We start from the raw sequence: 25829 nt of genomic DNA, 5'->3' as shown, positions 1-25829 counted from the left end.
AGCATGACAATGACCCAAAACACACGTCCAAGGCAACAAAGGAGTGGCTCAAGAAGAAGCACATTAAGTGCCTGGAGTAGCCTAGCCAGTCTCCAGACCTTAATCCCATAGAAAATCTGTGGATGGAGCTGAAGGTTCTAGTTGCCAAACGTCAGCCTCGAAACCTTAATAACTTGGAGAATATCTGCAAAGAGGAGTGGGACAAAATCCCTCCTGAGATGTGTGCAAACCTGGTGGCCAATTACAAGAAATGTCTGACCTCTGTGATTGCCAACAAGGGTTTTGCCACCAAGTACTAAGTCATGTTTTGCAGAGGGGTCAAATACTTATTTCCCTCATTAAAATGCAAATCATTTTATAACATTTTTGACGCGTTTTTCTGGATTTTTTGTTGTTGTTATTCTGTCTCTCACTGTTCAAATAAACCTACCATTAAAATTATAGACTGATCATTTCTTTGTAACTGGGCAAACGTACAAAATCAGCAGGGGATCAAATACTTCCCCCCCACTGTATCTCCCTCATTAGCTTTAAGCACCAGCTGTCAGAGCAGCTCACAGATCACTGCACCTGTACATAGCCCATCTGTAAACAGCCCATCCAACTACCACATCCCCATACTGTATTTATTTATTTATCTTGCTCCTTTGCACCCCAGTGTCTCTACTTGCACATTCATCTTCTGCACATCTACCATTCCAGTGTCTAATTGCTATATTGTAATTACTTCGCCACTATGATCTATTAATTGCCTTACCTCCCTTATCTTACCTCATTTGCACTCACTGTATGTAGATTTTTCTTTTTTCTACTGTGTTATTGACTGTATGTTTGTTTATTTCACGTGTAACTCTGTGTTGTTGTATGTGTCGAACTGCTGTGCTTTATCTTGGCCAGGTCGCAGTTGTAAATGAGAACTTGTTCTCAACTAGCCTACCTGGTTAAATAAAGGTGAAATAAAAAATGTCAAAAATAAAAATGTGACTCCCTAGTTATGGTTGATTTGCCGCACATTTACATTTACGTCATTTAGCAGACGCTCTTATCCAGAGCGACTTACAAATTGGTGGGTGCATTCACCTTATGATATCCAGTGGAACAACCACTTTACAATAGTACATCTATAACCTGGGCAGAAGGTGCACTCAGGGCTTGTGTTGCATCGTGGATCATTCAGAAATATTTTTCCCCAAATTCCAATAGTTCCAAATTGGTTCCTAGTCTCTCCCCCCAGCACTCATGCAGATCTAAAATAGATACATACTGCATAGGCTGCATTTACACATACAGCCCAATTCTGATCTTTTTCTCCACTAATTGTTCTTTTGACCAATTACATCGGATCTTTTCACATTATATCTTTTTCAGAACTAATCTGATTGGAACAAAAAGGTGAAAAAAAGATCAGAATGGGCTGCCTTTCTGAACACAGCCCATAGAACCTTAGCATTGATTGGTAAATCATGTACCTTACCTAATTGGCTGGGTGGAAATCCCCCCTCCCCCCAAAAAATAAATTACGGAGCATAAAACAAACACTTCAATAACTCCATGTACTCAACGCCTCCAAATCTTTTGTAATCTTTCAACATGCCGTCATCGCAGACCTGCATTCCCAGGGATGTAGAGACTTTGTCAGACAGCCAGTTGGAGAAGGAGCTTTGGAGAGACTGCAGGCGGCTTGATTTCCTTCCCACGACAACCCTTCATCACTCAAGTCTGTTGGTGCCAGTCAAGATATGGCTCCTCCTCACCCCAGCACCAATATCAAGTGCCCCCCCCCCCCCCCCCCAGTGAAGACATCTCCAGATTCCATCCTTCCAGGTGAGATTTGCAACACTTCTGTTACAGACACAAGAAGAAAATGATGAAATCTGGGCTTCAGTCTGTTTCATCAGCACAATTTACTGTAGCTACGTATCTCCTGTATTGTGATATTATTTGATGCCAATCTGTATGGTTCTAAGTGCCCTCCAAGCTCATCACTAAGCTCAGGGCTCTGGGTCTGAACCCCTCCCTGTGCAACTGGGTCCTGGCAGGCAGACCCTAGGTCGTGAAGGTAGGCAACAACACCCCCGCCACGCTGATCCTCAACATGGGGGCCCCACAAGGGTGCGTGAACAGCACCCTCCTGTACTCCCTGTTCACCCACGATTGCATTGCCCCAACTCAATCATCAAGTTTGCTGACTACACAAAAGTGGTAGGCCTGATTACCAACAATGACGAGACAGTCTACAGGGAGGAGGTGAGGGCCCTGGTGACAGTGGCGCCGTATGGGGGGGGGGGGAGTTAGGACTATTCTAAGGGCCTGTGACTGACATGGGCCCCAAAATATTATTAGAACATTATGCAAAAAAAATATCTAAATTAAATAATTAACCTATCATCATTAATATAATATTTTATTTACATAGTGCTAATAAAACTAACGGTTTATTTTTCTTTTCTTGCTTTTGGCAAAAAGTAAACATCCAGAGAGCCTCTGATTCCTTGATGAGACCTCAAGACAGGACAGCGCAGCGACGGGGTTTTGGAACACAGTGTTTTTACTGCTATGGACAACATCATAAGTGACTTGGACACGAGGTTCCACACCACTGCAAAAATTGTAGAATGATTTTCTGCTGTTCTGAAAGTTGGGCAGATTAGTGAGGATGAAGTCCCTTCTGTGTGCCAACCACTGATCATGAAGTATTCCAGAGATCAGAGATCTTACACCTGAGTTTCAACATGAAGTAAGACACCTGAACACTGTATTTGCTGCCACTTTCCCCCCCAACTTGTCCCCTCTTGGTCTCCTGAATGCAATTTGTAAGATGCAGCTGCAAAGCATTTTTGAAGAAGTGTGCATTGCTTTATGTATATTTTGCACACTGCCTGTGACTGTTGCTGGTGGCGAGAGAGCTTTCAGTAAGATAAAACTGAAAAACTATTTGAGGTCCACTATGTCCCAGGACAGGCTTTGCAGTCTTGCCATGCTGTCCAATGAAAGTCAGTTAGCTAGAAAGCTGGACTTCGAATACTTGATCAGTGATATTTCTAGCAAGAAGGCTCGGCGCTGGGCTCTTGGTGAGTAAGGCTGAGCAAGGGCCAGTGATAACTGTTAAATGGCATGGCTATGGATATTGGATCACTACACACATGATGCCCACAGGCTGAGAACAAGACTGAGAACAGACTGAGAACAAGATATATCTCAAAGTAATGGCTAGATTGCCATAAAATTTGTTGTGCACAATCAAGACCCCAAGTGGAAGAAACCTATTGATTTGGTGACCTCTTGCCCTTTCCTCTAGCGCCACCATCAGGCCTTTTCATTTCCATTTTTACAGCTGCTTATTTTCTAGTTTGTATGTATACTTAGTTCAAAAATCTGCTGCTGATTTTATTATTTGGTTGTTATATCATTCTATAGATGATCATGTACATTTATTTTAATTGAAGAGGTTAATGTATATTTCAGTTATATTTATTTTAAGTTATTCATTAATGTTAAGAGAATTTTCCATTCAAGAATTTTAGCATTAAAATTACATTTTACTGTAAAATATGACCTTTAGTACATTTCTTATAGAGGGTATCAGTCTTGCATCAAATAGTGAATTCCACTGTATGCAGAATGTTGCATGCATGTCTGCACAGTGTTAAATTTTCACAGCTCATTGTCAGTAAATATCGTACAGTATATATTGAACTACAAGAGAGTCGCAAGCCTGCAAAGGTAGAGATATTTAAAGCTTTGAATGGGTCGATTGGGTTCTGGAGGTGTGTAGTTACAGCAATTGCGCCGGGTTGGTGTGGCCTGTGGTGGTGGGGCCCAATGTGATATCTTTTCATGGGGCCCAACATCCCTGGCGGCGCCCCTGCCTGGTGGAGTGATGCCAGGAAAACAGCCTCTCCCTCAACGTCAACAACACGAAGGAGCTGATTGTGGACAACAGGAGAAGGCAGACAGAGCACGCCCTCATTTACATCAACGGGGGGTCAAAAGCTTCAAGTTCCTCGCCGTGCACATCACTGACGAACTGAAATGGTCCCTTCAAACACAGTGTGGAGAAGCCGCAACAGTGCCTCTTCAACCTCAGGCTGCAACCACAGGGCTCTCCAGAGGGTGGTGCGTTCAGCACAAGGCCTCATTAGGGGCACACTGCCTGCCCTCCAGGACATCTGCAGCACCCAGTGTCACAGGAAAGACAAGAAGATCAAGGACCTAAAGCCAACATAGCCATGGCCATAAGACTCCTCACCCCTCTACCGTCTAGAACTGGGATGGGCAACTGCCGACAATTTTATTTTGTGTGGAACTCAGTTGGCTTCTCAACTTACTGTTAGAATAATATATATTAAAAATTGTGCTAATTGACTGCTGAAGCACAACCAAATGTATAAATTGCACCTTTTGTAGATTTGTAAGTTAGTCTAGCGGTCAGCTATCTAAACTTGTAGTAAACATGGTCAAATTGCCGCAGTGGCTTGTGGGTATGCAGAACCACAAGGCACTGTGGTCCATCATGATGACTTCCATTTTTTTTGTGGGCCCCACCCCCATCAAAGTTGCCCATTATTGATCTAGGAGGAGACAGTAGAAGTGCATCAAAGCTCGGACAGACTAAGAAACGGGAAACAGCTTCTATCTCCAAGCCATCAGACTGTTACCACTAGCCGGCCTCCGCCCAGTACCCTGCTCTGAACCTAAGTCACTAGCAGGTTACCACCCGGTACTCTACCCTGCACTTTAGACTGCTTTGCACTATATGCATAGTCATTGAACACTGGTCACTTTAATGTTTACATAATGTTTTACCCACTTTTTTTCAAGGCACACTTAACCATCCATCATGGCTACCACAGCATTCTGCAGCGATACGCCATCCCATCAGATTTGCGCTTAGTGGGACTATCATTTGTTTTTTTCAACAGGACAATGACCCAACACACCTCCAAGCTGTGTAAGCTGCTTTTTGACCAAGAAGGAGAGTGATGGAGTGCTGCATCAGATGACCTGGCCTCCATAATCCCCCGTATTCAACCCAATTGAGATGGTTTGGGATGAGTTGGACCGCAGAGTGAATGAAAAGCAGCCAACAAGTGCTCAGCATATGTGGTAACTCCTTCAAGACTGTAGGAAAAGCATTCCAGGTGAAGCTGGTGGAGAACAACATCTTCAAGAGGGCCAGGACGAAGGGGAGGCTGCCTCTGCTGCAGACAGAACTCCTCCTGTAAGTGTTAGGAGTTATCTGTTGTTATGATGTTATCTTTAAAAGAAATTAAATTTGCAATATCTTCTGGGATTTTTCCTAATTTCTAAATATGTTTATGATTGTATTTATGTACAGTGCCTTCAGAAAGTATTCACACCCCTTGACTTTTCCACATTTTGTTGTGTTACAGTCTGAATTTTGATTTAAATCGTCTTGAAAATCTATGCCAAGACGTGAAAATGGCTGTCTAGCAATGATCAACAATCAAATTAACAGAGCTTGAAGAACTTAAAAAAGGGTAATGGGCAAATATTGTACAACCCAGTCATGCAATTCTCTTAGAGGCTTACCCAGAAAGACTCACAGCTGTAATCGCTGCCAAAGGTGATTCTAACATGTATTGTCTGGGGATTGAATACTTATCTAATCAAGATATATTTGTGTTTTATTTTTCATAAATCTTTAAAAAAAAATAGAATTTTTCTTTCACTTTGACATTAGTATTTTTATATTATGTAAAAATGTTTTTTGACAAATCAATTTTCATCCCAATTTGTAACAACAATATGTGAATACTTTCTGAAGAGTCTATCTTTTAATGTTATCTACAGTATGTATGGTCTAACTGTAAGTCACTCTGGGTAAGAGTGTGCTAAAATGTATGGTCGTTTTGTATCTCAGCAATCCTATTTTGATCCTATGATATCTGATAATACTTGATCACATATCTCTCTCCCTGATCCTCTTCCACCTGGTATCAAGGCAGTTCGTCCAGGGGTAGAGGTCGTCTACTCCACCTGCTCCCTGTCCCAGCTGCAGAACCAGTGCATGGTGGAGCAGGCCATGCACCTGGCCCGGGAGGAACATGGCATCAGCCTGCAGGTAGCCGACCTTCGACTCCTCACACGCCTATTTAAGGACACCTTCCAATTGGCCCCAGACCTCCACCTGGGACAGCTGGTCCTGCCCCACCTCACCACTAACTTTGGGCCCATCTACATGTGCAAGCTGCAGAGGTTGAACTAGAACTGATGGACATGGATTCACTTCAGTACAACCTTATTGATCCATTCGGGAGCGACATGATTTAACCAGACATGTCTCATTGACTTTTCGTATTCATGTGTTCATGTGAATCACCACAACGTAAAAACATTGATTAAAAGATTATATACTGCTCAAAAAAATAAAGGGAACACTTAAACAACACATCCTAGATCTGAATGAAAGAAATAATCTTATTAAATACTTTTTTCTTTACATAGTTGAATGTGCTGACAACAAAATAACACAAAAATAATCAATGGAAATCCAATTTATCAACCCATGGAGGTCTGGATTTGGAGTCACACTCAAAATTAAAGTGGAAAACCACACTACAGGCTGATCCAACTTTGATGTAATGTCCTTAAAACAAGTCAAAATGAGGCTCAGTAGTGTGTGTTGCCTCCACGTGCCTGTATGACCTCCCTACAACGCCTGGGCATGCTCCTGATGAGGTGGCGGATGGTCTCCTGAGGGATCTCCTCCCAGACCTGGACTAAAGCATCTGCCAACTCCTGGACAATCTGTGGTGCAACGTGGCGTTGGTGGATGGAGCGAGACATGATGTCCCAGATGTGCTCAATTGGATTCAGGTCTGGGGAACGGGCGGGCCAGTCCATAGCATCAATGCCTTCCTCTTGCAGGAACTGCTGACACACTCCAGCCACATGAGGTCTAGCATTGTCTTGCATTAGGAGGAACCCAGGGCCAACCGCACCAGCATATGGTCTCACAAGGGGTCTGAGGATCTCATCTCGGTACCTAATGGCAGTCAGGCTACCTCTGGCGAGCACATGGAGGGCTGTGCGGCCCCCCAAAGAAATGCCACCCCACACCATGACCGACCCACCGCCAAACCGGTCATGCTGGAGGATGTTGCAGGCAGCAGAACGTTCTCCACAGCGTCTCCAGACTCTGTCACGTCTGTCACGTGCTCAGTGTGAACCTGCATTCATCTGTGAAGAGCACAGGGCACCAGTGGCGAATTTGCCAATCTTGGTGTTCTCTGGCAAATGCCAAACGTCCTGCACGGTGTTGGGCTGTAAGCACAACCCCCACCTGTGGACGTCGGGCCCTCATACCACCCTCATGGAGTCTGTTTCTGACCGTTTGAGCAGAAACATACACATTTGTGGCCTGCTGGAGGTCATTTTGCAGGGCTCTGGCAGTGCTTCTCCTGCTCCTCCTTGCACAAAGGCTGAGGTAGCGGTCCTGCTGCTGGGTTGTTGCCCTCCTACGGCCTCCTCCACGTCTCCTGATGTACTGGCCTGTCTCCTGGTAGCGCCTCCATGCTCTGGACACTACGCTGACAGACACAGCAAACCTTCTTGCCACAGCTCACATTGATGTGCCATCCTGGATGAGCTGCACTACCTGAGCCACTTGTGTGGGTTGTAGACTCCGTCTCATGCTACCACTAGAGTGAAAGCACCGCCAGCATTCAAAAGTGACCAAAACATCAGCCAGGAAGCATAGGAACTGAGAAGTGGTCTGTGGTCCCCACCTGCAGAACCACTCCTTTATTGGGGGTGTCTTGCTAATTGCCTATAATTTCCACCTGTTGTCTATTCCATTTGCACAACAGCATGTGCAATTTATTGTCAATTAGTGCTGCTTCCTAAGTGGACAGTTTGATTTCACAGAAGTGTGATTGACTTGGAGTTACATTGTGTTGTTTAAGTGTTCCCTTTATTTTTGTTGAGCAGTGTATAATATACTACTGTTTTAACAGTCATTTTTCAATGGATTTATGCATTTGTATGCAGTGCTACCTTTGGCCTCTAGGTGTCAGTATTAGACAATTATACAAGTCAGAGCTCTCTATTAAAAATATGGCTCGAAGTTACTAGACCCATAGATTAGCTTTAAATTATTTTGAGGATAAACTCAACCTACACTCGAAACATTGCCCTGTCAAATAAACAGAATGTTTATTTGTTTATAGATCATTATGCCCAGTCACTGAGGTTGAAATAAAACAATTCAAGTCTGGCTGATGTGGTCCCATAGTGACCGTCACTATTTTATCATTTTCTGATGTCGTTGGAACTCTTTCTTTTAAATGTAATACCATCATGACTTTCATTCAGATTCTAAACATTTTCATAATGAACACTCAAATAATCATTGTCATATTTGGCTCTCTGAGAATCTCTAGGCCTGTCGTTACAACGGTTGCATTTTTTCAATGTACTGTTTAATGCCACTTAAAGGCAGCCTACAATGTATTTTTTCTCAGATCTAACGTGAATGCAAGGGTATAGTACCTCTCCTCCCATCACACCACTGATGACCCTCTCTGTTGTTGTACCAACTGGGCAATGCAGCATGAAAGCGGTGTGGACGCGGCTAACGAGCGGGAGCCGCCGAGTGTCATCGACTTCGCGCTGCTATTAAGCGGCGCCCCTGTCGCCACCAAGCGAGAAGAGAGGCTGTTTGCTCGGCGTCTTCCAGATGAACATTAAGGACGAAAGAGAGATGCTAAAATGGTATGTCTCACCTCGTTTTCCCCTTGGTCTTTTTATTCCACAGATGAGTGCAGATCATTTCACTGTGTGATTGTGAGTGATTACTGTATTAGCATGAAAACAGAGGATGTATCTGCAAATGCAAAGGGAATTAATAACACATAAAAACTATTTCTGTATTGACTGCTTCAGTCGGCGGGCCCAGGACACCGCGGCCGCATCTTGTGATTACCTAAAGGTATTGTAAATATGTTTCCTATGGGTTTTACATTCATTTACATGTTTTAACGCTCAGGAGACGAGAGACTATTAGGAATGACTTACTCCTCTCTTCTCTTTGTATTAGGTTGTTCCTTATTGAATTAGCCAATGGCAGGGATAGAGGGAGGGAGCAGATGAGGAAGATTGAGAGTAAGCCAAGATAAGCGAATGAGTGTAGTGGGACTTTTGTGTGACCCTACAAGATGGTCCATTTATGTTGTGGTGTGATATCAGCATACGACATAATAGCAGTTTGGGCTGAACGAGCAGAAGCCTTTGAGACATAGGCCTACTGTGTTGGTGACTACATACACAGCTATGTTTACTCCCTTTTACTTTATACAACCATCAGAAGGGATGTCAGGACAAAAGGAAACCCCCCTGAAAGGTAATGATAGATATGTGATCCTGCCCCAAGGCCTATGTGTTCATATAGGAACTTCTGCTGGGTGTTAAGGCCCACAGGCGAGGATCAGACGGCTGGCCCAGTCCGCTGTGAGTGAGAGGAGTGCACCAGTGGGGGTCTTTGTCCCAGACACACTGTGAAGAGTGGGCCCAGCAGGAAACCAACCCGCCACAGGGCTCAAACACGACACAGCATGGCCTCCCGATCAGCACTACACTATTTCAGTTGCTTTAAAAACTTTATTAGGTATCAACTGACTTGACATAGGCTCTACAGTAAATGGTGTTACATTGACAAAACTTGGGATGGGCTGGTGAGGCTTCCTAATACTGCTCTGTACTTCTAAATGTTTTACAAACATTTTGGTCATCAACTGACTTTACATAAACAAATAGTAAACAAACTTGGGATGTAAAATCATCTCAACATAGTATGGAATATTGTGATGTGTAACTATTCGTGCCTGGCACAGTGTCTCAACCAGGCCAGGGACAGGCGATGCACTGCTCCCAACTCACATTGCTGTTTTCTTTTCTTCCTCTAAGAGGATTATCCTTGAGGAGATGGCAGGCTGAGTGTTTAAAATGGCCAACAATAGAATGGGAGATGAAGTGGAACTAAAGAAGAGTGTCAACCACCTGTTGTCCTCTTGTGGCCATCACTCCTCCCCTTTACCTCTTCTGGCCAGGACTCCTCCCCTTTGTCCTCTTCTGGCCAGGACTCCTCCCCTTTGTCCTCTTCTGGCCAGGACTCCTCCCCTTTGTCCTCTTGTGGCCAGGACTCCTCCCCTTTGTCCTCTTGTGGCCAGGACTCCTCCCCTTTGTCCTCTTGTGGCCAGGACTCCTCCCCTTTGTCCTCTTCTGGCCATCACTCCTCCCCTTTACCTCTTCTGGCCAGGACTCCTCCCCTTTGTCCTCTTCTGGCCAGGACTCCTCCCCTTTACCTCTTCTGGCCAGGACTCCTCCCCTTTGTCCTCTTCTGGCCATCACTCCTCCCCTTTGTCCTCTTGTGGCCAGGACTCCTCCCCTTTGTCCTCTTGTGGCCAGGACTCCTCCCCTTTGTCCTCTTCTGGCCAGGACTCCTCCCCTTTGTCCTCTTGTGGCCATCACTCCTCCCCTTTGTCCTCTTGTGGCCATCACTCCTCCCCTTTGTCCTCTTGTGGCCATCACTCCTCCCCTTTGTCCTCTTCTGGCCAGGACTCCTCCCCTTTGTCCTCTTCTGGCCAGGACTCCTCCCCTTTGTCCTCTTGTGGCCATCACTCCTCCCCTTTGTCCTCTTGTGGCCATCACTCCTCCCCTTTGTCCTCTTGTGGCCATCACTCCTCCCCTTTGTCCTCTTGTGGCCATCACTCCTCCCCTTTGTCCTCTTCTGGCCAGGACTCCTCCCCTTTGTCCTCTTGTGGCCATCACTCCTCCCCTTTGTCCTCTTGTGGCCATCACTCCTCCCCTTTGTCCTCTTGTGGCCATCACTCCTCGCCTTTGTCCTCTTGTGGCCATCACTCCTCCCCTTTGTCCTCTTCTGGCCAGGACTCCTCCCCTTTGTCCTCTTCTGGCCAGGACTCCTCCCCTTTGTCCTCTTGTGGCCATCACTCCTCGCCTTTGTCCTCTTGTGGCCATCACTCCTCCCCTTTGTCCTCTTCTGGCCAGGACTCCTCCCCTTTGTCCTCTTCTGGCCAGGACTCCTCCCCTTTGTCCTCTTCTGGCCAGGACTCCTCGCCTTTGTCCTCTTGTGGCTAGGACTCCTCCCCTTTGTCCTCTTCTGGCCAGGACTCCTCCCCTTTGTCCTCTTGTATCCTTTTCCTTTCTTTTTGTCCAGAACTATTTCTTTTTTTCAACAAAAATGTAGAACAACAATACATTTATTCAGAGCATGGTCTTGCATGCAATTTGAAATAGTACAAGGATTGGTAGTCTTCAAACTTTCAATACTTCAATGTTTAAAAGCCTGTTGAACATCAGAAGTGTATGTGTGTCACTAAGCTCCCGGTGGTTTCCAGGAGCATTTTAATGTGTATCTGGGCAATGTGCTATTAGAGGGATTTCCCTGGGTTGACAGCTCGGAGAATATGTGGCGAAATTGCGATGCCAGCGGGCTAAAAGAATGCTGGAAACAGGATCCGAATCATATTCTGGCAGAGCCTGTTACACCTCAATGGGCCGGGTTTCTTACGGTGGCTCTTTTCATTCTTGGCAGGGTTAAAACCTTTAACCATGGAGGCGGGAGAGAAAAAAACCTTGATTGAATGGTACACTGTGATTTTTGTGCAGGAGGGCTCCAGACGAATTAAAAGATCAGGGTGCATCTTTCCTCACAACGTTTTGGACAAACATCTCTTTTCCTGAGAGTTCAGCAATCTGCAAGTTCAGCTACATCTACACTACAGTATGCCCACATCGTCAGGTTTATCTTTTGGGATTTGACCCTCCTTTAGGGCTCCAGATTCAGATCTTTACCCAGTGAAGCAGTATTTGGCTAGATAAGGGTCATGTTCTTACTGATTTATCTCAACTAAATGATCCGGTGAGGTATACAGGTATAAGGCTTATTCCAGCTAGCTTGATGTCGAGAGAGTTTTTGGGGATTGGGAGGTAGGATATTTGGCCGTTGTGCAGACTTTCCTCTGAATCATATAGAGAATAGCACCTTATCCTGCATCAAGGCTGAACACGCTTGACCCTGCGGCATTACAATCTACACTACATCAGTCCCCGTTGGGCCCTCAGGCACTGGTGTGTGTATCTGTGTGTCCCTACATTGATGTGTTTGGGGGTTGGATAAAGACCACTTAGTAGTGTTGTCATAGTTTGCTGGTTCAAAATCCCAGGGGAAAATTGCTACCCGGAATAACAAGGACATTCAGCTTTACATATCGAGAGGCATATCTGTGTTATAGCAAGGATGCCCTTTAAATAGGACACCTACAATGTAATAAAATACAGCAAGGTTGAGGTAAATTGTTACATTCACATTAACACTATGCTAATCTGGGTTGTTATCCCATGTATCCGCTTTTGAGGAAGTGTTTATCCATAACAGATTGCATTTTTTTTGTATTTACACCGTTAGGGAGGATATATCTAATGAGGACAAATCAATTAGCAGTTGAACAATGTCACAGCCAGGCAATCAACATGCAGTTTAGTGGGAAGAGCAAGGAGGCAGGTCACATGGTGTTGGTGGGGATGGCAGCGATACTAACCTAGAACGCTATCAGAGGGGGGAAGGTGTGTGTGTGAGAGAGAGGGGGGGGGGGGTCTTGTGCATTTTGACAAACCACGCTGTTTAAGATATAATAGCAGCATAATCACCGCCCCGGGCCGCCATTCTTCAGGATAATAGGCTGCTTATTCATCGGGGATGGCTTATGTCCCCTGTGCTTTTTATTTCTCCTGATTACCTTCTTCTCTCTCTCTCACTGACCTGTTCCTGTTTAATATATATTTTTGGGGCAACACGTTCCTTAACACCCAGCGTCATAACACATTATGACACAGTCAACCGTGTCATAATATGTCATAACAACTGACATAACTTGTCATAACCTGTTATAATATGGTCATAACTTTGACACATATATTTAGATCTGTTGTGACATATATTGTGTTATTTTATGACTGGTTATGACACCTACATAAGAGTGTAAAACCCCATAAAACCTACCACACAAGGCAAAACATTCCATTACACCATAGCCTATGTGTCAACAGTATTTTTATGTTATATATATATTTTTATTTTTATTTTTTATTTACCTTATTCAATTATCATTGTAATTGCACACACATTGAGGTCAGACATGCACCTAGCCCAATGCTCTGCTGCTGATGACTGGGCTGGATGCAGGAATGGGTTTCAGGAGCAGGACAAGACACCCTCTTTTTGACTGATGACTGATACAAGGGCATGTAGGTGATAGGCCTATCTGGCTTATATGATTATGATGGTCATAATGCGTCATGACAGTGTCATGAAGTCTATTTTCTACAAGAATTCATTACAACAACTGATTTAAAAAACAAACTTTCAAACGAAAGGAAACTTCTTGGCAGGGAAAGAAACTCATTTGAATAAATGTGGGTTTTGACACTCTTATGTAGGTGTCATAACCAGCCATAAAATAACGCAATATATGTCACAACACGTGTAAATGTATGGGTCATGACAGTGTTATGACCATAATATGACAGGTTATGACCGTGTCCTAACGTGTTATGACATTGGGTGTCAAGTAAGGTGTTACCATTCTGTATATTGCCTGTCTTTCCCTCTTGTTGTCCCTGTCACCTTCCTTTTCCCCCTCGTTTCTCACATTCTCTCTCTTCCTCTAAAAGTGAATTCCCTTCCTCCACACTGCACTCCTTCCTCCCCTGGAAGAAGACTGTTTGTAAATCCTTAGCAGTGGCTAGCTTTGGCATGTGAGAACAAAAACCGAGAGAAGGAAGCTACAGTATGTAAAGACCAAGCATTGCTTTATTTAGGATTTATTTTACAACATCACTTTTCAAACTTACATTGTTAACAGAGAAAAAATGATAATGCCTGTGGTTTCCAGATTATTCTCTCCAACATTTTAAATCTACCACTGGACCAGTTAGTATGACAGGCTGGAGGGAAACAGTAGAACTTTTATGATCACAGCCACAATGGAACTCATATGTAGACTACCAGACAGTATAGCTTCAGTAGTCCCAGGAATAGAAGGTAATGGAACTCATATGTAGACTACCAGACAGTATAGCTTCAGTAGTCCCGGGAATAGAAGGTAATGGAACTCATATGTAGACTACCAGACAGTATAGCTTCAGTAGTCCCGGGAATAGAAGGTAATGGAACTCATATGTAGACTACCAGACAGTATAGCTTCAGTAGTCCCGGGAATAGAAGGTAATGGAACTCATATGTAGACTACCAGACAGTATAGCTTCAGTAGTCCCGGGAATAGAAGGTAATGGAACTCATATGTAGACTACCAGACAGTATAGCTTCAGTAGTCCCGGGAATAGAAGGTAATGGAACTCATATGTAGACTACCAGACAGTATAGCTTCAGTAGTCCCAGGAATAGAAGGTAATGGAACTCATATGTAGACTACCAGACAGTATAGCTTCAGTAGTCCCGGGAATAGAAGGTAATGGAACTCATATGTAGACTACCAGACAGTATAGCTTCAGTAGTCCCGGGAATAGAAGGTAATGGAACTCATATGTAGACTACCAGACAGTATAGCTTCAGTAGTCCCAGGAATAGAAGGTAATGGAACTCATATGTAGACTACCAGACAGTATAGCTTCAGTAGTCCCGGGAATAGAAGGTAATGGAACTCATATGTAGACTACCAGACAGTATAGCTTCAGTAGTCCCGGGAATAGAAGGTAATGGAACTCATATGTAGACTACCAGACAGTATAGCTTCAGTAGTCCCGGGAATAGAAGGTAATGGAACTCATATGTAGACTACCAGACAGTATAGCTTCAGTAGTCCCGGGAATAGAAGGTAATGGAACTCATATGTAGACTACCAGACAGTATAGCTTCAGTAGTCCCGGGAATAGAAGGTAATGGAACTCATATGTAGACTACCAGATAGTATAGCTTCAGTAGTCCCGGGAATAGAAGGTAATGGAACTCATATGTAGACTACCAGACAGTATAGCTTCAGTAGTCCCGGGAATAGAAGGTAATGGAACTCATATGTAGACTACCAGATAGTATAGCTTCAGTAGTCCCGGGAATAGAAGGTAATGGAACTCATATGTAGACTACCAGATAGTATAGCTTCAGTAGTCCCAGGAATAGAAGGTAATGGAACTCATATGTAGACTACCAGACAGTATAGCTTCAGTAGTCCCAGGAATAGAAGGTAATGGAACTCATATGTAGACTACCAGACAGTATAGCTTCAGTAGTCCCAGGAATAGAAGGTAATGGAACTCATATGTAGACTACCAGACAGTATAGCTTCAGTAGTCAGAGGAATAGAAGGTAATGGAACTCATATGTAGACTACCAGACAGTATAGCTTCAGTAGTCCCAGGAATAGAAGGTAATGGAACTCATATGTAGACTACCAGACAGTATAGCTTCAGTAGTCCCGGGAATAGAAGGTAATGGAACTCATATGTAGACTACCAGACAGTATAGCTTCAGTAGTCCCGGGAATAGAAGGTAATGGAACTCATATGTAGACTACCAGACAGTATAGCTTCAGTAGTCCCGGGAATAGAAGGTAATGGAACTCATATGTAGACTACCAGACAGTATAGCTTCAGTAGTCCCGGGAATAGAAGGTAATGGAACTCATATGTAGACTACCAGACAGTATAGCTTCAGTAGTCCCGGGAATAGAAGGTAATGGAGCTCATATGTAGACTACCAGACAGTATAGCTTCAGTGGTCCCGGGAATAGAAGGTAATGGAAAGGCGTGACCCGTTTAAATACTATTGTACAACTGACAACTATAGGAATCGCCAACTTGGACAGTTTATGATCAATTAACAACATATGAACACCTTTACATTTGCCTTATCAGTAAACATTAATAGATAGACTTATTTTTCTTCTTAATTTACATATTACAATTATTTACATTATCGGAGTGGATGGACTTGATGGGACCCCAGCACAGAGAGAATCACAGGTGCATAATTGACAAGAGTTTAAAGATTGGCCACAGTACAACAGAAAGTACTGGAGACTTACAACACCCCCCCCAACCCCAAACCCTAAAGGCCCCCTATTCAGTTTGTGGAGGGATGCTATTACCAAGTTACATCAGAAGGGGTAAATGGTGAAAAGAGGTGTAAACATGAAATATGCAGGTTAATTCCTCCATGTGTGCATCTCCTTGTGTTGTATTACATTATCTTGTTTGTGCAGCAGGACACATTGAGTTTTGACACTAATCATTTGTTTGCCTTGGTGGCATTTTTTCTGCTCAGAGCTTTGGATATTAGGGAATCATAAATAGTATGCATGTTCATAATTGCATATGCTCCCCTCCCCTCTGCCCAGGGCAAAATGTAATTAAAAGCTTTGCACATTTAGTCACTGAAATTATTTTCTCATTACCAAGCCAGTCTCTGTACAACATGATTTAATACTGGGCATTAAACTGATAAATTAGTCACTTCTAATTAGGAAATTGAGGAGAACATGGCTTGAGTTTATATTTATGTATGTGCTTGCTTTTTTAGAATGTGCTATGTACCTACATGACCTAATTGAAATGGTAATGGCCCCACGGTACAAATAGTCTCTCAATGCCACCAATGCTGGCACAAATGTATTTCCCCCCTTGAAGACCCAAATTCCCTTAACTGCCTAAATTCATATTTTATCTGTAAACATTACATTGCAAAGTCTTTATCACAAAGTGCAACACTAGACAGTTAAATACATATGAAGTGTATTTTCTCTGCTTTAGAGATCCTGTGTATAGCCTGTGCAATCCCAGAAGGTAGGCAACTGATAAAGCAAGAAGCAGGAGAGAACTCGGTCCAGGGTGATTTGCCATTTTGTTTTTCAGAACTCTGGCTACTAATGCCCCGAAACCATCTGCTGGAGGCTATGGTTCCTATAGGGCTACGGAGGTTACACACAAGGGATGGGTGGGATGTAGTACCGATCTCCCGGCTAGGTCACACTAAGATCCTGGGGCTTAGTTAGGCAGCGTGTCCAGTCCCAGGGAGGCCGCATGCTGCTTGGCCCGCATCCGGAGGTTCTCGATGCTGGTGGTCTTGCTGTTTTGGCTGGGGAGCCCTCCGGAGGCCTGGAGCAGGGGACTGTTCCACACCTGCTGCGCTGCGTGGTGGGACAGGGACTGGTAGTAGGATTGGCAGGGCAGGGAGCCCAGCTGCGCCGGAGACATGTTGACATTCATGCCCAGGTAGGGCAGAGATGGGGGGGTGCCCATGTCGAAGGAAGGGTAGAGTGCCATGTTGTTGGTGGCAGCCATGTGCTGGCGGAACTGCTCCTGCAGGCAGAAGAGGCTGAGCGGGGAGGAGGAGTAGGAGTGGCTCTGGGAGATCCCACCGCTGACACCACTGGACGAGGGCGTCACAGACCGGGAGACCATAGGGGATTCTGGGTAAGGGGAAAAAGCATGAGTCAATAACATTAAACTAAGTTTTACTGGTGGGCAGGGAGGCAGACAAATGTAGAACTAACAAAGAACCAGCAAAGCTGTTGTGCCACTTCTTCATTTGCCAGTATGACAGAAATGAACTGATGTCAATACCAATGCTTTAGCTAGGCCTACTGAATTATCTCATTCGGTTAGCCTATGAATTTTAGCAGCCACTTTAGTTATTTTTAACTAGGCCTACTATTTGTTGGACCATGTTGGTTTCTATTTAGGCTACGTGAGCATTTCATATGTTTACTCTTTATTGACTATCCTAAAGGAATGCTCTGATTGACTGTCTGTTTTCTAATGCCCCCCCAGCTACAGTATATTAGAGCTGTACCAGTGCCAGTCATAAGAGCTTGTCCTTTACCAGGTTTGGGGCCAAGTCGTTTGCAGGGTGGAGAGACGTTTCCGGGCGTCATCACCCTTTCACTCTTTAACTCCTCCCTCTGTGGATTAGACTCCTCCTCCTTATCGGTGGCATTGTCCTCTGTGGCCGACTCGCTGCCTGACTGCTCCGCCGAGGTCACGTTCAACTCCACGCTAATTTCCGACACCAACAGACGGGGCGGACCCTCAACCTCCAAGGAGGAAGAGGATGGGGGGAGCTGGTTCTCTGGAGTGATGGTGGTGGGAGCCTCCTCCTCGTCACCTCCCTCTCGGTTGGCCTCCTTCTGTTTCTGGAGCTGCTCCTTCTGCAGGCTACGCTGCTTCTTGCGGAATTTGGCCCGGCGGTTCTTGAACCACACCTGTTTGAAAGGTTGCCATATTGGGAGACAGTCAGAAGCATACTCAGGGTGCAAGAGATTAAGCCAAATGGTTGTGGATGTATGTGTGTTACATTGGTGTAGGCCTGCCTACTGTTCATCTTTAAGAAAAGCAAAGAAGTATTGCAAATTACTAAAGTAATTTTTTTCTGGAATGTTTACCCAGTGGTAAATACATTTCATGAAATTATAATTCAGGTACAATAATCAATGTTGTTTGTATTTCAATCTACAGGTACCATGCATTCTGAATGTTAATTAATTAGTTACCTGCACGCGGGCCTCGGGGAGGTTAGTGCACATGGCCAGGCGCTCGCGCATCACAACGTCGGGGTAGTGGGTCTTCTGAAAGGTCTTCTCCAGTGCCTCGAGCTGCTGTGCGGTGAACGCGGTGCGGCTCCGGCGCTGTTTGCGGTGCTGGGACCCGTAGCGAGCCTCCAGAATGATGTCTTGAAATGTGCAGCCGTTGGAAGAGAAGAAACACGGCAAGTTTAATGAATTGCATGGTACCCTATCCTATAGGGGGATATGTCAGAAGGTGATCATCAAAGGTGATGCCTAGTGTGTGTAAAAGTGTGTTTGTTGGACTCAATTACCAGCCAGTCTCTCCGCGAGGGTGAGCGCGTGCACTGAAGGTCGGTAGTCTGGCGCATGCTGCGCCTGTTGCGCGGCCTGCTGGTGCAGGTTGTACATTGCGCTCAGGGAGTTCATCGCGTGGAGAGAGTAGCCGTTCACTCCATAGTGCTGCATAACGGCCGCTACCTGTTGGAAAACAAGCGTAGATCATGTTAGCATTTGCTAGAATGTTTTCATCTGGCTATCTGTCCGGAGAGTTTGATAGGCTATTGTTGCATGCGTAAACGTCCCCATTTTAGATACGCGCGTAATGAACGGTCTAAATTCACTGTTTGTTTATGATCTGACAGTTCAGGATATTTTGTATGTTGTGTGTAGACAGTGGTGCACTTGCAGTTTATGCATATTGCATTTCATAATTTGATCACCTCATATAAAGTTGCAGTTTTGCAGACCTTTGTGTTTATCTGTGCAAGCAAGGTTGGTTAATCCTTGACGAACCATGATTTAATTTGTTCATGTTAAAGTTATCAGAGTCGTGTGGTGCTTGTAATAGCCAACGACGTGGTCATTTGAATCGCATACAGACCCATTTCATTTCGTCAAGGTAGACGTATGGCTCAGGGGCAATACATTTTAATATCTGGACAAAAACGTTAACCATTAATAATATCCAATTATCGCTTGGTTCAAGCCATTAATTATACACGATTATTTTAATTGGGGTAGGGCGTAATTATCACTCGTTCACGTAATAAAGCGTAACGGATGCCTTATGAAGGATTTTATTTACTTACTTTCCCTGTGATCGCAGCAAAGGCGCAAATCCCCTTTGAAAGCGCTGAGAGATCATTGCGTTGATGAAACGCTTTGGAAATGGTATAAGAAGATTTGTTCCACGCCGGGATGGCAACCTGAAAGCACAGAGGTCCCGTGTGGCTCAGTTGGTAGAGCATGGCACTTGCAATGCCAGGGTTGTGGGTTTTATTCCCACGGGGGACCAGTACATGCAAGTAAGAAAATGTATGCATGCACTCACTACTGTAAATCGCTCTGATTAAGAGCGTCTGCTAAATTACGAAAATGTATTATATTGAACGGTAATGATAGGCTATTCAATACCTTCTGTCAATACCAATGCTTTAGCTAGGCCTACTGAATTATCTCATTCGGTTAGCCTATGAATTTTAGCAGCCACTTTAGTTATTTTTTAACTAGGCCTACTATTTGTTGGACCATGTTGGTTTCTATTTAGGCTACGTTGTTAACCTGTGTTGCCTCTGCCTCCTTACGTGGAATTCGCTGATCAAACACTTTTCTCATGGCACGTAGCCTAGAGCGTTGGGCCAGTAACCGAAAGGTTGCTAGATCGAATCCCGAGCTGACAAGGTAAAAATCTGTCGTTCTGCCCCTGAACAAGGCAGTTAACCCACTGTTCCTAGGCCGTCATTGTAAATAAGATGTTGTTCTTAACTGACTTGCCTAGTTAAATTAAGGTTAAAAAAATGTGTTTTATAATAAGTCTAATTAAAAGTATATCCTTCATGTTATTGGACAGAACAACTTTACAGCAAAGGAATCAAAGCCTTCCCACTGGGCTCACTGGTTGAATCAACGCAGTTTCCACGTCATTTCAATGAAATTATGTTGAACCAACGTGGAATATTTGTAAGTCGCTCTGGATAAGAGCGTCTGCTAAATGACTTAAATGTAAATGTAAATGTGAATATACGTTGAATTGACGTCTGTGGCCAGCGGGTTATATGTAAGGTCTCCGAGGCCAAATATCTCATCCTGCATTTTTGTAGGTTATTATTTGCCCCTTTAAGATTTCCATAGATAAAATGAAATGCTTCAGGACACGATTAGATACATGTTAGTGTCGAGGTCTTTGACAAGAAGGGACATCTTCGAGGCTCGAGCGGTTATGATTATAACAGACAGAAAATATATAAATATTCCCATGCATGGCAGGTATCAGGAGATTTGGAAGCGGGAGAGGGTTCCTAAAGTCTTAAATTGCCTCACTATAGCATTTTGACATGCTAGGCCTGGGATGTAGCCTCTAATGTTTTCATCTTCACTGGTGTCTGTGCTCCTTCAGGTGTATTTTCATTGGCCAGTTCAGGATCTGCGATACAGAATACTAAGATCCTCAAAAAGTTCTACAGCTGCACCAGAGAGCATCCTGACTGGTTGCATCACTGCCTGGTATGGTAACTGCTCGGCCTCCGACCGCAAGGCACTATAGAGGGTAGTGCGTATTGCCCAGTTCATCACTGGGGCCAAGCTTCCTGCCATCCAGGACCACTATACCAGGTGGTGTCAGAGGAAGGCACTAAAAATTGCTAAAGACTCCAGCTATTAGCCTCGTTATAGTTATTTTATTGTGTTACTTTTTTAACTTTAGTTCATTTAGTAAATATTTTCTTAACTCATATTTTTCTTAACTGCATTGTTGGTTAAGAGCTTGAAAGTAGGCATTTCACGGTAAGGTTGTATTCGGCGCATGTGACAAATACGATTTGATTTGATTTGGGGAAGTTCACTATGGGTTACTGGGGGCAAAGAATATTTATAATATGAATGTTTTGATTTAAATTAAACCAAAAAAGGTATAGGTCCATGCGTTATTCGGCTGATTGAAAATGTAGGTCGGCCTATTCAAGTCATTCAAATAGTTAGTCGTTTTCGAAATATCATGGTGCTCAATTGCTCTTTGACTGTATCTTGATTCTATCACCACAAGCTCGAAGATAAGCTTGATATAAGAGCGCATTGGGACTCATATTTATTATAGTCAATTTATACATATTAAATTGTACATAAGAATATTATACAACATTATGAACTGCCTCAAGTCTTGCCCAAGGCTAAGGAGGCTGTGATAATTCAAATTCAGTCAAGAATTTCAGTTATCCACACGCAATTCAATAAAAAAAAGTGACGCTGCACTTAATGCAGTCTGTGATAAGGATCAAATTGATGTATTTAATTGAATATTAACTGTAATTGCTAACATGCTTGAGAAGTAAGCCTTTACTTGAAGTTCATTGACTTCATTACCCTTGACAATACGTAATCCAATGTCACTAAATCCCTTAATCATGTTCATTTATGATATAGTAAGACCTTAAATGATATAGTTGTAACCTACACAACAATGTAATAGGCCTGGTAAACTGTTATTTTCTATTATTGTTATTTTATAATGTTAGGCCTATCGATATTATATTATGAATGATTTTGACAATTGTATTATTACAACGTTTATTTCAATATTTGATTGCGTTCAGATAGAGCTCTCTATTAGGCCATTGCACCATCACTAAAGACTGTATCTGCTTTTATCATTGTGTTTTGCTTTTCATGTATTGTTGTTTATAATAACGTGTATTTGAATGTGGATGTGGATGTGTAGTTTAATGTGTATATTGTTTTTTGATGTGCATTGTTGTGCTAAACAGGGCTCATCTGGAGGAAAGGAGACGTTGGTCTCAGCATTGACTCCGAAAAATAAAATAAATTAAAATGTGTTTTTATTAACAATTAAATCAAATGAATGAATTAAACACTCCATCCAAATAAATAGGAATTTGCCTTTTTCCCCCTTTTGCATTATGAAAGTTTTTTGTAACAACTCATAATCTGAGCAATAAAATCAGACCTATAACACCATGAAGCTGCTGTCCGTGTTCTGTGTGTGTGAATGAGGGAACTGTGTGTGCATGAGGGAGCTGTGTGTGAATGACGCCCGCAGTGCCTATTCCCAACCTATTACACTGCAGTGCCTGATGAATGTGATCACAGGGCAAGAGGGAATAGGTTAATTCGCCTGGACAGAAGGACGGTCCTTCGCTAAACATTTACTTTGGTCCTCCAAGTATTTGAGTTGAATGGGTCCACTTTCCTCCCTCCCCTCTCTCGCGGTCTCTTATCCCATTGCCCCGAGGGGCAACGTTTTGGCTGAGATGTATGGCTTCTCCGTGGGTAAAATATGCATGTTGATCCCCATTTGGCTCCCCGTCTAATGGAAGTGCAAATAGGTTTCGACTGCGAGGCTCTCCATTTATCATCAACGCTGACACCGACGGACATACAGTGCTGTTCAACAGCGTGCGCGCGTGTGTGTGCGTCCGTGTGCACGTGCGTGAGTAGAGAGAAAGAGAACGAGGCTACTTACTCATACTAATTCTTATTTTGTACTTTCACGTTTTTCATGCATTGTATTGTTATTGATCCTTGTACTGTTATGATAGGCCTACCATATTTATCACACAAGCCTACTTATTCTGTCTAGCTGCCATTGTTGTCTATTCATATGCCTATCCCTTCTCCGGGCTGTATGTTTTAGAGTGCCCCAGGCAGCACTGTTCAAAGCTTCGCTTATTAAAACAGCATTATGAAAATTGGCATGTACATTGCAACCCTTTGATCTGACTAAATTAGGAAAAATGTTATTGCTAAAAACCCTTCGGCCCGAGGCGACTCGTGTATGGCAAGCGACAATCTGCCCTTTGGGGTGTCAGAGTCATATTTTGTATTCCAGACTGTCCATAGCCGCGAGAAAAGTGTTTGATTAGAGAATTTCACGTGAGGAGGCGGAGGCAACACGGGTTAACAACGTAGCCTAAACCCCTAGTCCTGACAAACTATTCCTTCATTTACTATTACAACCATTTCATTGCAATTTCATATTGACACAATGGCAAGGGTCTGTGCAATTTGTGTTGTTTTTTGTATTTGACTTATTTGATATTGTATTTGATTTTATAGTTCCATGAAATGGTATATGCAGGGCTCCTTTAAAAGAGACACCAGTCTCTATGGCGACTCCCTACTAAACGAAATATAAAATAAAACATACCTTTTTTGGGGTTTATTCAATTTGAACCAATAAATCTGAGGGTTGAAAATGTACTTTATTTTTCTGGTTGTTAATAATTATGAAAGGGAAATGACATGAAATGTAGCTGTTCCGCCTATAAAAGTTACAATACCAGGCCATGAAATCCTCACGCGCTCAACAAATTCTTGCGTCATAATTCCCAGATGGAAATGACTGAAGTACTTCCACAAAACACTGCATATCTACATATTCATTTGATTTATTTTCTAATATACCATTTTTGGATGTCCTCATTTTAATTATATAAAAATGTACTTGAATCTTATCCAATTCAATAGGCCTACTTTATTACTTATGTCAAGTCTTGCCTTTACATCTGCAGCCAAAATATAATTTTACTGTACTCGCTATACTGTAAATGCTCGCTCGATATTTGATCGACAACGTCTTGTAAAACATAATATCATATCGTGCAATTACCATTAGGTTTATTATACGCATGAAGTGTGCACCAATAATGTAAATATTGTTCCACCACATGTGTATCAACACTATTATTAACAGCATTGACAGGTTGGTTGACCCAGTCCCAGAGATGTCCTAAAAGTTCTTACCTCTTGCTTAGTCAGCCGAGTTGCCTTTGGATGTTGTGCTGCTTGGAAGTGTATCCCGATTCTGAAGTGATTTTCTTAAGATTCAAATTATTGCTATGGCTCCTTGTTTATAATGTCCACCTTTCTCGTGCTCTTCGTGCGATTGGGAACGAACGACTGCAAGTCCATACAGTTCTGTGTGAAACGCGTGCTCTGCTACTTTACGCGTGTCTGAATCCTGTGCGTCTCGCGCTCAACATAGGAAGCTGCCATCTACTGGGCCATGAGCTGAAGAGGGATTTTAAAGCGTGCTCTGTGAGGTCATGTAAGCTTTCTAGTGGTCCTTGAAGCTGTCAATCAAATAAAGAGGCTCTTTCTCCACCATTAGTAGCGGACGTTTGGCCAATGACCATACCTATTTTCGAAATCATCAACTTTAGAATATAACTTCTGCAGATTCCCATATGCAGTCAACATATATTTGTTTCGCATTTGCGTTTGGATTGATAAACATTCAGTCAGTTTATGGATTAAGAAGAGTATCAACTCCTTTCAATTCTGGAAAGCAAGACTTAAAAACAAGTATACTTAGATTTTTCTTGCCTTTGAGGGATATTGGATCAGTGAATTGAGTAGCCCCTAATTGGGAGATGGATGACATTTCCAGAATTTATTAAACGCTGTTCAATTATCTTTAAAAATATAAAACAATATTCAATACTTATTTTCTAATATTTTTGATAATTTTATAATAATTACTTATATTGATTTATAAATGGACAAAGAAGCCAGTTTTAACTTCAGTGTGGTAACTTCAATGTTTCCTATGGCCAGTGACAGACATTGCCGTTGCAGGGTCTAAAATGATTTTGTGTTTTTTTTTATAAAATATTTCTGAATGTCTTTTTTCGTGTGCAATGAAATGTAAATTCCTCAGAACACTTTGGCATTAGTGATGTACATGGACCTCTTTGGGTTTTGGAAAACCTCATACGGTTTTGGGTTTTGGAAAACCTCATACGTTGGTTTTATTTGCATTTCGGCTTTCCTCGTGCCATTGGAGGAGAGCGCGCCGGTGCAAAGACTTTTGGAGAGATCGCTAATAGATGCCAGGCTAGTGCCTTTAGAATCTCTCCCGGCCTTGAAGGATTTGGGCTAGGATAGGGAAGACAAGACGCCATCTCAGCCTCCAAAAACCCCTGTCTTCAAATGACTGCGGGTAAGAGGATTAAAACAATAATGCCCTTCTCTTCTTGAAGGGGTCGTAGAGAAGATCTCTTCTCCCGGAGCAAAACCGTTTAGGTGGGAATTAAGGGCAGCGCAAAGTAGGCCTTTTAACGTAAAGCTTGCATATTTTATAAAAGATTCTTTGGGAAAGCGCGCCAGGGACAAAATCCTAACCGGAGTTTTATCTCTGACCATGTTTCTCAACCACAGAAATTTGAATTGCAAACAAATATCCTATGGAATAGAGAATATTGCATTTTCACCCTCTATATAACACATGCCCCCTTTGAAATATGTATGGCACTCAAA

At 43.1% G+C, this 25829-nt stretch overlaps 1 protein-coding gene across 1 annotated transcript; it reads right to left on the bottom strand.

Moving 5' to 3' along the window:
* Nucleotides 1-14737: 14737 nt before the first annotated feature.
* On the bottom strand, nucleotides 14738-24554 carry LOC106598935 (diencephalon/mesencephalon homeobox protein 1-A). Its single transcript, XM_014189963.3, has 5 exons — nucleotides 24315-24554; nucleotides 18872-19037; nucleotides 18546-18724; nucleotides 17879-18257; nucleotides 14738-17465 (listed from the first exon to the last, which is right to left on the bottom strand). The coding sequence occupies exons 2-5, from the start codon at nucleotides 19023-19025 to the stop codon at nucleotides 17041-17043; spliced, it is 1137 nt and encodes a 378-aa protein (XP_014045438.3). The 5' UTR covers nucleotides 19026-19037; nucleotides 24315-24554; the 3' UTR covers nucleotides 14738-17040.
* Nucleotides 24555-25829: the final 1275 nt, after the last annotated feature.

This window comes from Salmo salar, chromosome 03 (assembly GCF_965601325.2).
Source record: "Salmo salar chromosome 03, fSalSal1, whole genome shotgun sequence".
In the NCBI taxonomy this organism is placed as follows: Eukaryota; Metazoa; Chordata; class Actinopteri; order Salmoniformes; family Salmonidae; genus Salmo; species Salmo salar.
Note: the sequence above shows the minus strand (reverse complement) of the source record. Positions and strands in the feature narration are given on the sequence as shown.